Genomic DNA, 14,033 nt, shown 5'->3' on the forward strand with positions numbered 1-14,033 from the left:
CCACATCCTTTAGTCTTTCCCTCTCCTTCCCTCTTTCCTGACGAAGCAACCGTTGGTTGCGAAAGCTAGAATTTTGTGTGTATGTTTGTGTTTTGTTGTGTGTCTATCGACCTGCCAGCGCTTTCGTTTGGTAAGTCACATCATCATTGTTTTTAGATATATTTTTCCCACGTGGCATGTGTGTATGTGTGTTTTTGACAAAGGTCTTGCTGGCTGAAAGCTTTATTTGTGACAGTCTTTTTGCTGTGCCTATCTCCGCCATATGGTGAGTGGCAACTTTCCTTTTCATATATAATTCCATCCTGGTTTTCCATTGTTTGATTTTATTTTGATAATCATCATTATAAATCTATGACACTCAGGTCAAGAAGAAGGAAAAAAAGAAACGTGTGAATACAGGATCATAAGTAGGTCAAAAATGGAAAATGTTTTCACTGAATAAATACTGAAAGGGAAACAATTAGTAAATGACTATAATGAGAACAGTAATAGATAAAAGGTAATGCTTTTTAATAACAATCATAAAAATGTTGTCTTATAGTGTAAAAGCAAACTGACAGATTGATGCAGTATAAAAGTGAGTGACAAACTAGATTATAGTTGTATGTTACTTAAGCCTCTAAAACTGTCCAAGGTTTGTCTAGTTTACGAATCAGATATTCTAGTTGACTGCGATACACTATTGGCCACTTCCTTCTGCCATCTCAACTCCTTATTTGCACTAGTAAGTTTCAGCAAGTTAAAGAAAAAGGGGGCACTACGTTGTAATGCTAATATCACAGTTTTTCTTGTTCATTACAAAATATACCATAGTACTAAAATGACTTTGTATCAGACTCTTTTTTCAGAATGTTTATTTGTTGTCCACTGCAGAATTTATTACGGTATACTAAATAACTGTCTGCACAACCAATAATGTCCACATATAAAGTTGAGATCTCTGGGCTGTTGCTCCACGTAATATCCAGTAACACAAAAAAAAATCTTAACTTGAAACGACATCAAAAGTGCAACAAGAACAACTTACATTCCACTATAAACAAGGATTTTATATTTTTCACGAGTCTGTAAGAGGTAATCAAAGGCAAACTGAACAATAATCACAATTAAATCATCATTTATTACTTTCAAAATAATTTTTGAGTTCACCCAGTGCTTTACTTCTGTGGGATATTTTATTTTTCACATCTTTTGGCAATTCAGCATATGTTTTTTCATATCCATCTGGCTGGAAACAGGGATCCCAGCCAAAGTCTCTTGGTCCCCTAGGGCTCACTATTGTACCAAATGTCTTCCCTCTAAAAAGAATGACATCATCATTTTCACCTCCTGGTGAAAATGCAAATGTGCATACAGCATATGCAGTTTTATCTTCCCAACCAGCCAGGAGGCGGTGTAAACCTTCAGGTCCAAGTTTATCTAAAAACCATTTTATGTATGGTCCTAAAACATAAGAAAGTAGACAAAATTAATAGATTGATGATAAATTTGTACTGAAAGTTGGTACAACACAACATTTTCACAAAGGCACTGTTAAAATACTTAATCATGTGAGCAAATTATAAAAGCAGTCTGGAAAATCTGATTTTTTTTATTAAAAAATAACCATACCCACATGAGATTACAAGTCGGCCACAACACAAAATTTCTCTTTCTTGTTACTCAGTTTGATTTCCTTGCTACTAGGTTTATTGGTCATTTTAACAACTCCACAGAGCTCCTTAAAACAGTTTTACTTTAGTTTGATGGTAAGGCCATTAGGTGGGATCCATGAGCCAAGCAACAACGCAGGAAACGTATGTGGGACTGGGCTCTGGCTAGGGGTAAGGAGACTTTTCTGTATTGAAGCAGATGGAAGGAGCAAGGATCCATGGTATGGAAAATGCAAAAAATTATGTAAATAATGTACAATAACATCCGAAAAATTTCGCAAAAATACCCTCAAATACATGTGAAAATATAATACAAAGAATGAGATGGATGCAAATGGGGGAAACAAGATGAAATCTGAGGGAGTCGACAATAGCGAAACGCAAAAACTCGCTAAAATTGGTGAGAAGTCACAAGGATCAAAGTAAAGAATAACTAATAAAATGGTTAGCAGGTCTGAGGGTGGATACATGTGAAGAATGGGGACGGCAGATGGGACTGGATGGTGGAATTAGTGGGTGCGTACTGGGATAGAACAGAGAAAGTGTAGGGGGTGAAGAGGGGTTTGTAGGATGAGATACAATATCGTGTGGCACTGGAAAGGTGCAAGAGTAAACCCGTAAAAATACGTGAAATGACGCAGGGACAGAGATCAATTTGAAAGTATAGGATTAATTACATCAGCGGGAGTAAGGTGGGACATAAGATGCTGCACCAACAATCAGCGTGGCTTTGTAGCCACCTGTTGTACGCGGCAGAGACAGATGACACAGTGTCGCTCGTAAGTAGAGGGTGCAGTGCGGTTTGTAAGGCAAGAAGAGAAACACAGGAAAGACAAGAGAGAGGACGAACATTGAATATAGTGATGCAAAAGTAAATAGTAACAAAGGAAAACAACACTGGGTTAGATTTGAAGAAAAGACATCAGGCAAAAATCGAACAATGGAAAATCCAGGATGGAATGTAACAATATCATGAAAAGGAAAGTTGCTACTCAGGTTGGGTGGCAGGCACGGGTGAAGTGGGGTGGCGGGGAGGGGAAGTAGTGGCAAAGGAGAGAAGTACAGCCTAGCCACTCACGGTGGTCGCATCTGCGGTGACAAGCAGTTCTTCTTGAAATATACCGAGAGTCTGACTGAAACCTTCACTGAACGTAATTATCCTCCCAACCTTGTACAAAAACAAATCTCCCGTGCCTTATCTTTCCAGTCTCCCACCAGCTCCCAAGGCCCCACCATCCAGCCGCAGAGAAGCACTCCCCTCATAACTCAGTACCACCCAGGACTGGAGCAACTGAATTTCACTCTCGGCCAGCATTCAATTACCTCTTGTTGTGTCCCGAAATGAGAAAAGTCTTGCCCACTATCCTTCCCAACCCTCCCACAGTGGAATTCTGCCGTCCACAGATCCTACACAATGTACTCGTCCATTCTTACACAACCCCTGCTCCCAATCCCTTACCTTATGGCTCATACCCCTGTATTAGAGACCTAGATGCAAGATCTGTCCCATACATCCCCCCCCCCCCCACTACCTACTCCAGTCCAGTCACTAACATCACCTATACCATCAAAGGCAGGGCTACCTGTGAAACTAGTCATGTGGTCTACAAGCCAATCTGCAACCACTGTGCTGCATTCTATGTACGCATGACAACCAGCAAGCTGTCTGTCCGCATGAATGGCCACCAACAAACTGTGGCCAAGAGACAAGTGGACCACCCTGTTGCTGAACACGCTCCCAAACATGATATCCTTCATTTCGATGACTGCTTCATAGCCTGTGCCATATGGATCCTTCCCACCAACACCAGTTTTTCTTAACTGCGCAAGTGGGAACTTTCCCTGCAATAAAATCCTACGTTTTTGTAACCCTCCTGGCCTCAACCTTCATTAGTAGCTGCCCTCACCCATCCAGTGCCTTCCCTGCTCCCATTCCAGCACTATACAGCCATCATTCCACCACCACACCCAGTCTTTTTTTTATTTATTCTATATATAAAGATGATGTGACTTACCAAACGAAAGCGCTGGCACGTCGATAGACACACAAACATACACACAAAATAAAATTCTAGCTTTCGCAACCAACGGTTGCCTCGTCAGGAAAGAGGGAAGGAGAGGGAAAGACGAAAGGATTTGGGTTTTAAGGGAGAGGGTAAGGAGTCATTCCAATCCCGGGAGTGGAAGGACTTACCTTAGGGGAAAAAAAGGACGGGTATACACTCGCGCGCACACACACACACACACACACACATATCCATCCACACATATACAGACACAAGCAGACACATACAGAGGCAAAGAGTTTGGGCAGAGATGTCAGTCGAGGCGGAAGTGCAGAGGCAAAGATGTTCTTGAATGACAGGTGAGGTATGAGTGGCGGCAACTTGAAATTAGCGGAGATTGAGGCCTGGTGGATAACGGGAAGAGAGGATATATTGAAGAGCATGTTCCCATCTCCAGAATTCGGATAGGTTGGTGTTAGTGGGAAGTATCCAGATAACCCGGACGGTGTAACACTGTGCCAAGATGTATTGGCCGTGCACCAAGGCATGTTTAGCCACAGGGTGATCCTCATTACCAACAAACACTGTCTGCCTGTGTCCATTCATGCGAATGGACAGTTTGTTGCTGCTCATTTGGTAAGTCACATCATCTTTGGTCTATCGAGGTGCCAGCGCTTTCGTTTGGTAAGTCACATCATCTTTGTGGGAATGACCAGCACATATATATATATATAAAAATAGAGGGAAACATTCCACGTGGGAAAAAATATATCTAAAAATGGGTAACGGTTTCCCTGAGCACTGTTCTTTTGACCAATCCAGAAATGTAAAATTTACAGCCATTTCATGTCTATACAAAAGGCAGGTTCCAGTAATTAAAGCAGGAAACCTTGATATCACTAACAACGGTGTTTACTGGATCACAAAGATGCAGTTTACAGTAACTTCAGCTTTCTATTACTGCATTATTTTATCTGTTCCATGTACCTGAAAGTTTTTCTTAATATTAGTACTACAAAACACATGCAGTTGAAAGGATAAATGAAGATATACAGGTTCCTCACAATTTGGCAGTTATTCAGGACCTGTCAACAAACATGCAAAGAATGTGGAGAAATTACAGTATGAGACAAATATCATACATAATAACCAAACTACTGAAAAAAATTACCAGTAAAGGATAGAAATAACCCTCACTTATAATGAATCTTGCATTTTTTTATGGGTAATGAAAGTGTTTTACAAACCAGGTAGTCCACCCAAAGCATTGAAACACAGACAAGTATCCTCGATCATTACTGGACCTTTCACAATTGCTGCTGCTGCCTTGCACTTGTTTATGCATATTTCATCTACTTCACCTTGATACTCAGGCAAATCAATTTTCTGACTTGCAAGCTGTAATAATCAGAAGGTAAAGTAAATTAAAATTACTGTAAAAAGTGACAACAGATGTACAGTAACAGTAAGAATTCATTCTATAAATAAACTGCCTAACAGTAGATGCATTAGGTTACCTCTTTATTTTCTGGTTATACCATACATATTAATGGTGAATGTGGTATAAGCTATTGATCTACATACTGTATCTCAACAACTACTTTATTTCCCTGAGGAGTGGTGGTTTAAGTTGTCCTCATACAAGTATGCATAAAGAGGTGCATTTTAAGTTGTTGTTATTATGTTCAATGCTCACAACGCTGAGATAACTTGCGATGCGGTTCTTTATACTGAATGCCGTAATGCAATATACAATGCATATAACTAATATACCTAATCTGAATACGAGAAAGGGCAAGTTATATTCGAGGAATCATATGGCAGTACTGCAGTAGTAAAATACGAAGTCTTGAACGGCGGCATGTCAACAATAAGTGTAAAATTTCACAGCTCGGCAAACAAAATTTTGTTTGGAATGTCTGAATGAATTTTTATCAATCATTAAATTCGGAAACTAAAAAGGATGGGAATTATTTTGGATTCCGAACTGTCATGTGCGCTACTGAGTGGAAATCCCGATCATAAACCTCGCCTGATTAACTCTACATGCACTAACTAGGTACTGTACACCATAACCTAGTAAGCAAAATAATAGTTTCAACTTGCCTCGTACGGTAAACTTTTACCGAGAATTGCTACAACTTCCTCTAACTTCTTAGCGTTACCGGTAACAAACACTAATGAACGAGACATACTCTTGGACAACTGTCACCCAGTCTCCCGATCTGTAGGTTCTGTACTGCACAACAACCTAAATATGCGTACCGGTACGTACGAATATGTCGAAGTACAGATTTTAGTTTATTTGCTGAACTTAATAATTGTTTAATCTCATTATGACCAAGAGACGAACTACTGTCGTTACCTCAATGTGGAAATTTCGTTTTGTTTTAAATTGTATTCGTTTCACTTGCTTTCTGCTAGTGTTCACACATTTGTAATCGTTGTAGCGAGTACTTCTGTCACAGTAAAGACGAAATAAATGTGTCGGAAAGCATTTCTATAGTCTAACGCAAATAGTAATTCAGCAAAAAATATAATATTGTTCGAATGTGAATAAAATAAACAAATAAAATTCAAAAACGGAACATTTACCAGTAATTGTTAAAAAATACAGTTCGTAGCCGCAACAATTTATCATTCCATTGCTTTCTACATGTATAGACCAAATGATCTCTATATAGGCGTCACTGAATAGACCTTAATACTACAATAACATTTGAGCCCAAGGGTTTTGTCTCAAGCCACTCATTGACGTGGGGAGAAGTTGATTATCGAGGACCGCTGCTGCTACGTCGCCCGCCGTTTCTTCTCACGCGTTCTTTCGTAGATTCGTCTTTATTGGCGCCTGTAGTGATTCTTTGCCGTTTCTGTTCGCTGACCAAGAAGTCGTCGATGCCGCATGCAGATATTAACGAATTCGGAGAAGTGTCGCGACTTCGTTTGCCTTCGTCGCTCGCAGCTGGGACAACGAACAGTACGGCACCAGTCTCATTACTATCATCTAGCGAAATGCGGGAGTCAAATGCTGCCTCCGTTATCAGCAAACTGTTGTGTAGCCATCTCATTCACCATGAGTCCATCGACACTTGTTCTCAACCGTTCTCACATGACTGTAACCTGTTGTGTTGTAATTCATCTCAGTCTTCTTCTCATGACATCACTCATCATGATTTTGAAGCTCTTGATCATCCTCAGCATGCATGTACTTAACAGGAACATATCCCCCACCCCCCTTCCCTTTGCCACGTGCAAGAACAGGGACCACTCCGGCCCAGTGCCCATGGTGCAGCCCAGTAACCCATGCCCAAGAATAACAGGGCTCGAAGTCGGTTGGAAACGCAACAGTGTTAACAACACCAAGCTGGTAACCACCCAGCCTGGTAATGCTGCTCCTATCCCTTCCACCTCCCGTAGGAATTCCGCCAAGTAGTTGAAGGATATAGATACCCCCTACTCCTAGGACTCCAGGAATCATAAGAGGCAATTAAATGCCACTAATTCTGAAACAACAGATGCCATGGCTCCCGATTACAAATGATATGCTTTGGGTATTGACGAAGTGTTGAAGATGGCTTTTCCCAAGTGCTCCTTGCTCCCACGTGATGACAGAGAAGATTATGTCGTCTACATGGAGGAATACTATGAGAGCATGGTCCCAAACCAGACCAGATTTGTGGGCATCCCAGTGAATGTCACCGAAGCTCCTATTTCACTAAAACCACATTGTACACAACCAACACCTCATGTGCTGCCAATCATTGTCTATGACTCAGTCAAACGCATCAATGAATCCAGGGCCCTTTCATTGGCAAATTTACACGCCAATACAGGATAGAAAGCATCAAGAATGAATTCAAAAAGCCCGCCAACTATCAACTTATGCTTAGACCTCTGCAGGCAAGGAAAATTCTGGATCATACTTAAGAGTTAGATCCAAAAAAGATATTGAAGATGGTCGTGCAAAATATGCTGCCCAACACACCACGCTCTGAGGTCAATGAGGCCCTTGAAGGTAAGGGCTACAATGTACAGTTTGTCATTATAATGCATTAGGATTAGCATTATGAGAAGAGAAATCTTGCTGAAGACAAGATGCCCCTTTTTGTGGTGACTCTAGTCAGCAACAATCATCATTGAGGACTACAACGTTACATCTCTTCTCCTCAGGAAAGTCACTATAGAATCGTATTGCAATGAGATGACATCATGCTGTGTTTCAGCTGTTGGTCTTATGGGCAAGGATCATGGAACAGCAACCACACAACATATTGCGTCAAATACGCCAGTGACCATCGCACTTGCTTTGCACAAAAGAGTTATGTCAAGTGCCAAACTGTTGTAAGTGCAATCAGGCACACCCATCTAGCTACAGAAAATGTGAGACATGCCAAAAGCTTCTGGCAGCTTTAAAACCCAAGTTTAGACAGGGTGCTGACATCTCTTTACAAACTGTTGTACCATCTACCACATTCGCAATTTTTACAATACTCCAGAAATCTCACACTTAGCAAGACATTCCTTTGGACCAGCAGCCAACCACAGTCATTTAACAAGGCAACCATCCCACTCAATCCTACCCTTCAGCTTCAATTACAGTCACTGTGTGGCCAGTGACTAATCCCACACTTCAAGCTACTCCTCCTGCTCCTCCTCGTCCCCCTCCTTTTTTGCTTCCCTTGTCCAGCTATCTCAGAACATCATCAACCTGGTTGTGTTGCTACAACAACTCATTCTTGTCAAGCTATACAACATGGTGGGAACAACCACACAGCAGACAAATACAGTACCAGATGCTCTGACAAGCTCATGATCATTGTGCTGGCGTTTATCAATTATATTGATAGCCTCTAATCATACAGAGCCCCTCCATATATTAAAGTGGGATGCCAACGGCCTTTTAAGGTAAAGACGGTGTTTTGAAGAATTCTTGGTGTGCAATAGCATTGACACATCTTAATCCCCAACAGTCCTTCATTATCTGTAACTATCACTTCCATAGTACAGATTGAGAAAGTCTGTCATCAGGCGGAATCTCCACTCTAGCCAAGCTTGACATTCTGCATACCATTCAGCGAGTGTCTCCACACGATGTATAGAAACCATGGTGATCGACATGCAGGTCCAACAGCAAACAGTCACTCTTGTCACATTCTACCATCCTACAGATCGCACCCACCCTCATACTGATTTGGAAATACAACTCTCACACTTCAGATATCAAATACTCTGGCAGCCATCTCAACTCGAAGTATGAACACTTAGGGCTGCCATTCGAGAAAGGAGACTTTTTACATCACACAAGATCAACCAACTCACTACCACAATACTGCTCTCATCAGCCCAATATACAGGATACCTTTGTAGCCAGGAACATTCCATGGGTCCATCACACCACAGTGTTTAACAGTCTGTGTTCTGATGACAAGCCTGTCTTTCTGGAACTCCTTGATGACAGGCCTCATCTGCACCTACATCCACCCTTCACACTTGGAGACAGATTTGGTCTGTTATCAAAATCTCATGGATTTGCATGTTTGTCACCTGCTGCCCATCACCGAGTTTTCACATTCACTTTGTTCGTGTGTTTCCATCGAACTATCCATTCATGTGGTAAGTGCTCATCTTTGGAAAAAGTATAATAAATAACTTTTCTCGTCTTTCGAGCAGTATTAATCCATTATGCCACGGAGCAATTACAGAGACCATTGCTCATTACTGACACAAAACGAGTTATTTTTCTTGGATGCATACCATTACTTCTGTGTTCTGCTGAATGTATAGCCAAGACAGTCTTCAAAGTTGCACCAAGGCGCGCAAGTGCGTCTGGGCATTTTTTGTTTGCCAGGGGCTGAAATGACCTACCTCCTTTTTTATACTCCTTGGTGTGGTCACCAGTGTTCCTTATGGAGGCATCATACATTAAAGTGCAAAAGTCATGGGACACCTCCCAATACGGTGTCAGACTTCCTTTTGCCCATTGAAGTGAAGCAACTCTCGGTGGCATGGACTCAACAAGTTGTTGGAAGTTCCCTGCAGATATATTGAGCCATGCTGCCTCTACAGTCGTCCGTAAATGCAAAAATGCTGCCAGTGAAGGATTTTGTGCACGAATTACGACTCGATTATGCCCCATAAATACTCAGTGGGATTCATGCCAGTCGATCAGGGTGTTCAAATCATTCGCTCGAATTATTCACAATGTTCTGACATGGTTTATAGTCATCCATAAAAATACCATCGTTGTTTGGGAACAAAAAGTCCATGAATGGCTGTAAATAGTCTCCAAGTAGTCGAATATGAACATTCCTAGTCAATGGTGGTTTCAGTTGGACATGAAGACCAATTCCATTCCATGTAAACATTCCCTACACCATTATGGAACCACCAACAGCTTACACAGTGGCTTGTTGACAACTTGGGTCTATGTCTTCGTAGGGTCTGCATTACACTCGAACTATATCATCAGTTCTTACCAACAGAAATCGGGACTCATCTGACACCAGGCTGCAGTTTTCCAGTCGTCTGAGGTCCAACAGATATGGTCACAAGCCCAGTAAAGTAGCTGCTAACAGATACGTTCATTGTATGTCCAACATTGATACCTGTGTTGCTTTTCTGTTAGCACTGACAACTCTGAATAATGCTGCTACTCTTGGTAATTAAATGAGGGCTCTCGGCCATGGCGTTGTCCATGGTGAGAAGTAATGCCTGAAATTTTGTATTCTCGGCACACTCTTGACAGTCTTGACACTGTAGATCTTGGAACACTGAATTCCCTAATTTTTCCGAAATAGAATGTCCCATGTGTCTAGCTCCAGCTACCATTCCATGTTCAGTGTGTGTTAATTCCCATTGTGTGGCCATAGTCACGTCCAAAACCTTTTTGCTTGAATCATCTGAGTACAAATGACAGCTCCACCAATGCACTGCCATTTACACCTTGTCTATGCAATACTGCTGCCATCTGTATATGAGCACATCGCTATCCCATGACTTTTGCTACCTCAGTGTATTGGGGGGTAGAGCAGAGGACACAGTGTAATGTCACTATGGAAGAAATAAGTAACTTACAGAAATTATTATCTTTCTGAAGCTAGTTTGAGTGAGAAATTATCTTTTTAAACTAAAAGCAAAGTGTTGATTATACATAAGGATGTCATGAAAAGTTTGTTAACAACGAGTCAGAAGTAGAAAACACTTTTAATAATCATTTTTTAAGTGTTGTAGAGAAAACAGGATCAAGCTATTCATTAGAAAATGCAAGTCAGTACATGCAATAGGCAGTACCTACGCAATTTGATAAAATTGAAATTCAGCCTACCTCTCCTACTGAAATTAGGAAAATAATAAATTCACTCAAAAGTAAAACCTCACATGAAATCGAGGGCATTTCCAACAAAGCAAATTAAAAGAATTTCTGAATGACAACTCCTTCTACTCAATAGATGTATTATTAGATGTGAAGTAGACACTGTAAAAAAAATGAATTAATTAATTTGTGTAAAGAAAATTTATGTTAAAGTGACACATTCCACATCATTACGAAATGTCGTATGGAACAAGGATTAATGTATGTATGTATGTATCATTCAGTTACTTTGAGAAGAATGACACACATTCAAATAGGTTATGGTACCTGGTAAACATAAAAAATTTACAAGAAAATGTGAGGCAACACTACCACAAGCATGTCATGGCTATCAGGTCTACTAATGAACAGTTACATGTGTTGTGCATATTACTGGTGCTATCTTTATGTAGAGAAATTTGTGTGGATACATAAATATGAAAATAGCTCCAGTTGCAAACAATTAGGGTCGATAATATTTAAAAATTAGAGTAAACTTAGTATTTATGACATTTTAATTTTAACATATCATATATATGTTTAATTATTACAATAAACACGTCAAATTGAAGCCATGCACTGTAACATATGAAAATCGATAGTAGCTGATTACATGCCAATTTATCCCTTGTCATGTGCCTTCAGTATGTATACTGCTAGCTGGTGAAGCAAACTGATCAAGAAGACCCCCCCCCCCCCCCCACCCCACACACACACACACACTCACACTTTTATTAACAATAACATTGTGCTAAATTGACGGGAAGGCAGGGAAGGATAACATAATATTTTTAGCTTAACATAGAACATTACATTCTCCAGATATTTTGGGGAGAGCAGACATTTGTTAATGAAAAGGCCTGTTTTTCCTTTCAATGTAGGACACAATTTTCTGGTTGTATCTTTAGTCAAAAAAAGCATATACATTGCAGTGAGAATGAATCATCCATCTTGATTTCACTGCTTCAACCAAACTAATATTTCAAACGACAGGACGATAAGGATTATCCAAAAGCTCACAATGAAGAAAATTCCAGATAAAAGTCAAATTTTTATTTCACTGTGCATTTTTAAGTAAAAAACTGTACTTTCAAATTTACAATTCCATCAAGTTAATAATGGTGCTTGTTTGCACTTCTAAGAAATAGCAATGAAACTGCTATGGAAGTTTTAAATGATTATTCTTGGGATATACTGCAACCCCCTATGTATCACTCACATGGGGATCATGAGTAAAAGTTAAGAATAATTACTGCATACACAAGGCATTCAAACAATCATTCTTCCCACATTCAATGTGCAAATGGAACAGAAAGAAACCCGAATAACTGCTACAATGGGATGTACCCTCTGCCATGCACCTCACAGAGGTCCGCAGAGTACAGATGTAGATGTAATTTAACCATTCGATCAATGCTGTTACATTTGTTGCGACATTTTACACTTAATGTAGCATTTTTGGTAAATGTTAGTACATGAACTGATGACAGGCATCTTCTCTCTCAACTTCTTCATATATGAAGGGAGAAGAATATTTCATATAGGCCTACCATACAATCACATAGAAATTAAAATTACTAAAAAAACATTTGTAGCAAGCGGATTTTATTAATAATAAAAGTTACAATTACATAAAACCTCTCTTGCAATTTCAGTCTCTCTTTCTGTAACTGATAATTTGCTATAGTATCTTCAATTGTACTGCCTGTTTCCTGTTACAGATGACATTTCTTTCTCAAACACTAAAGTGGTTGAAAATATAAATAAGAAACTTCATTATTTCACAACTAACAATGTTCAAATCAAGACAGAAGTTGAACTAGCCTAGGCAAATTCCATCTTTGTTTGGGAACATAAAGCCTATACTGTCATCAACACATCTACATATCAACTGATCTAAAGTGCTACAGTTGATTTTTTTTTCAATGACAATTTTGCAACTGGCATACACTAAGCTATGAAACCTAGATTGTATTTCATAGTATTCCTATTGACAAAGTTGCACTTGCAGCTATAACATTAGCATAACACACTCAATTAATGTGTCAGGAATGACATCTGCTGTCTTCAAATGTCTTGTTTATATTTCACTGGTTGCATTAAAAACTACCAAAAAGTACAAATTCATGTTGTCAACATATGACAAGCCAGGACAGTACTGATAACCGACAGAATCTGAAAATACATAGTTGTAAACAGGATTGCTTTACATAAATTTCTGATCCTCCACTATTTAATTCAGGACACAATTTCTCCACCATTAATTTGGTGCCCTCATAAACTAACTGTTGTGTCGGTATCTGGGCCGACACCGTGAAGTTGAGATGGCTGAAAAGGCAAGCTAGACTAACGCTGTAGCCGATAGGGCACGCAAGGCTAACGCAGACGGGCGTGAAGTCTGGAACATGAGAACTTATAAATGAATAAGAAGAAAAGTATGTAGATGCTTATTACTTATCTTTTTATTAGTCCTTGGAATACATCTCTCTTGAATACTCGTAAGCTATAGGCGCTGATACAAATGGCGCCTTGCTAGTTCGTAGCCATTAACTTAGCTGATGGCTATTCTGTCTCTCGGCTAATGAGAGAGAAAGGCTTCGTACATCTGGTCGGTAGCTAGGTTCTCGTACAACTGGGGCGAGTGCTCTCTCGTATCACGAGACCTGCCTTGGTGGTGGCGCTAGGTCTGCGATTACACAGTGGCGACACGCGGGTCCGACATGTACTAAATGGACCGCGGCCGATTTAAGCTACCACCTAGCAAGTGTGGTGTCTGGCGGTGACACCACATTCCTCCCCCGCAAATCGGCAAACGGTCGTGTGATAAGGCTTCCGCCCGCCGTGGGGAGGACCACATGTTGACGTATGCGATGAGGTGGGGAGCCTAACAACAGGCGAGGCTGTGCCACCCGCACCCGGCCATTCGGTCCGAGGGGAGCTAGGAAACGCCTGAAAAACTAGTCCAGGGTGCACGTCAACATGCGGTGTATGCGCCCGTAAAGAGACAGGAGGGACCGACGGATC

At 40.5% G+C, this 14,033-nt stretch overlaps 1 protein-coding gene across 1 annotated transcript; it reads right to left on the reverse strand.

Annotated features, from left to right (window-relative positions):
• Positions 1–493: 493 nt before the first annotated feature.
• On the reverse strand, positions 494–5,978 carry LOC126484488 (inosine triphosphate pyrophosphatase). Its single transcript, XM_050108023.1, has 3 exons — positions 5,765–5,978; positions 4,906–5,056; positions 494–1,443 (listed from the first exon to the last, which is right to left on the reverse strand). The coding sequence occupies exons 1-3, from the start codon at positions 5,849–5,851 to the stop codon at positions 1,115–1,117; spliced, it is 567 nt and encodes a 188-aa protein (XP_049963980.1). The 5' UTR covers positions 5,852–5,978; the 3' UTR covers positions 494–1,114.
• Positions 5,979–14,033: the final 8,055 nt, after the last annotated feature.

Source organism: Schistocerca serialis, chromosome 6 (assembly GCF_023864345.2).
Source record: "Schistocerca serialis cubense isolate TAMUIC-IGC-003099 chromosome 6, iqSchSeri2.2, whole genome shotgun sequence".
In the NCBI taxonomy this organism is placed as follows: domain Eukaryota; kingdom Metazoa; phylum Arthropoda; class Insecta; order Orthoptera; family Acrididae; genus Schistocerca; species Schistocerca serialis.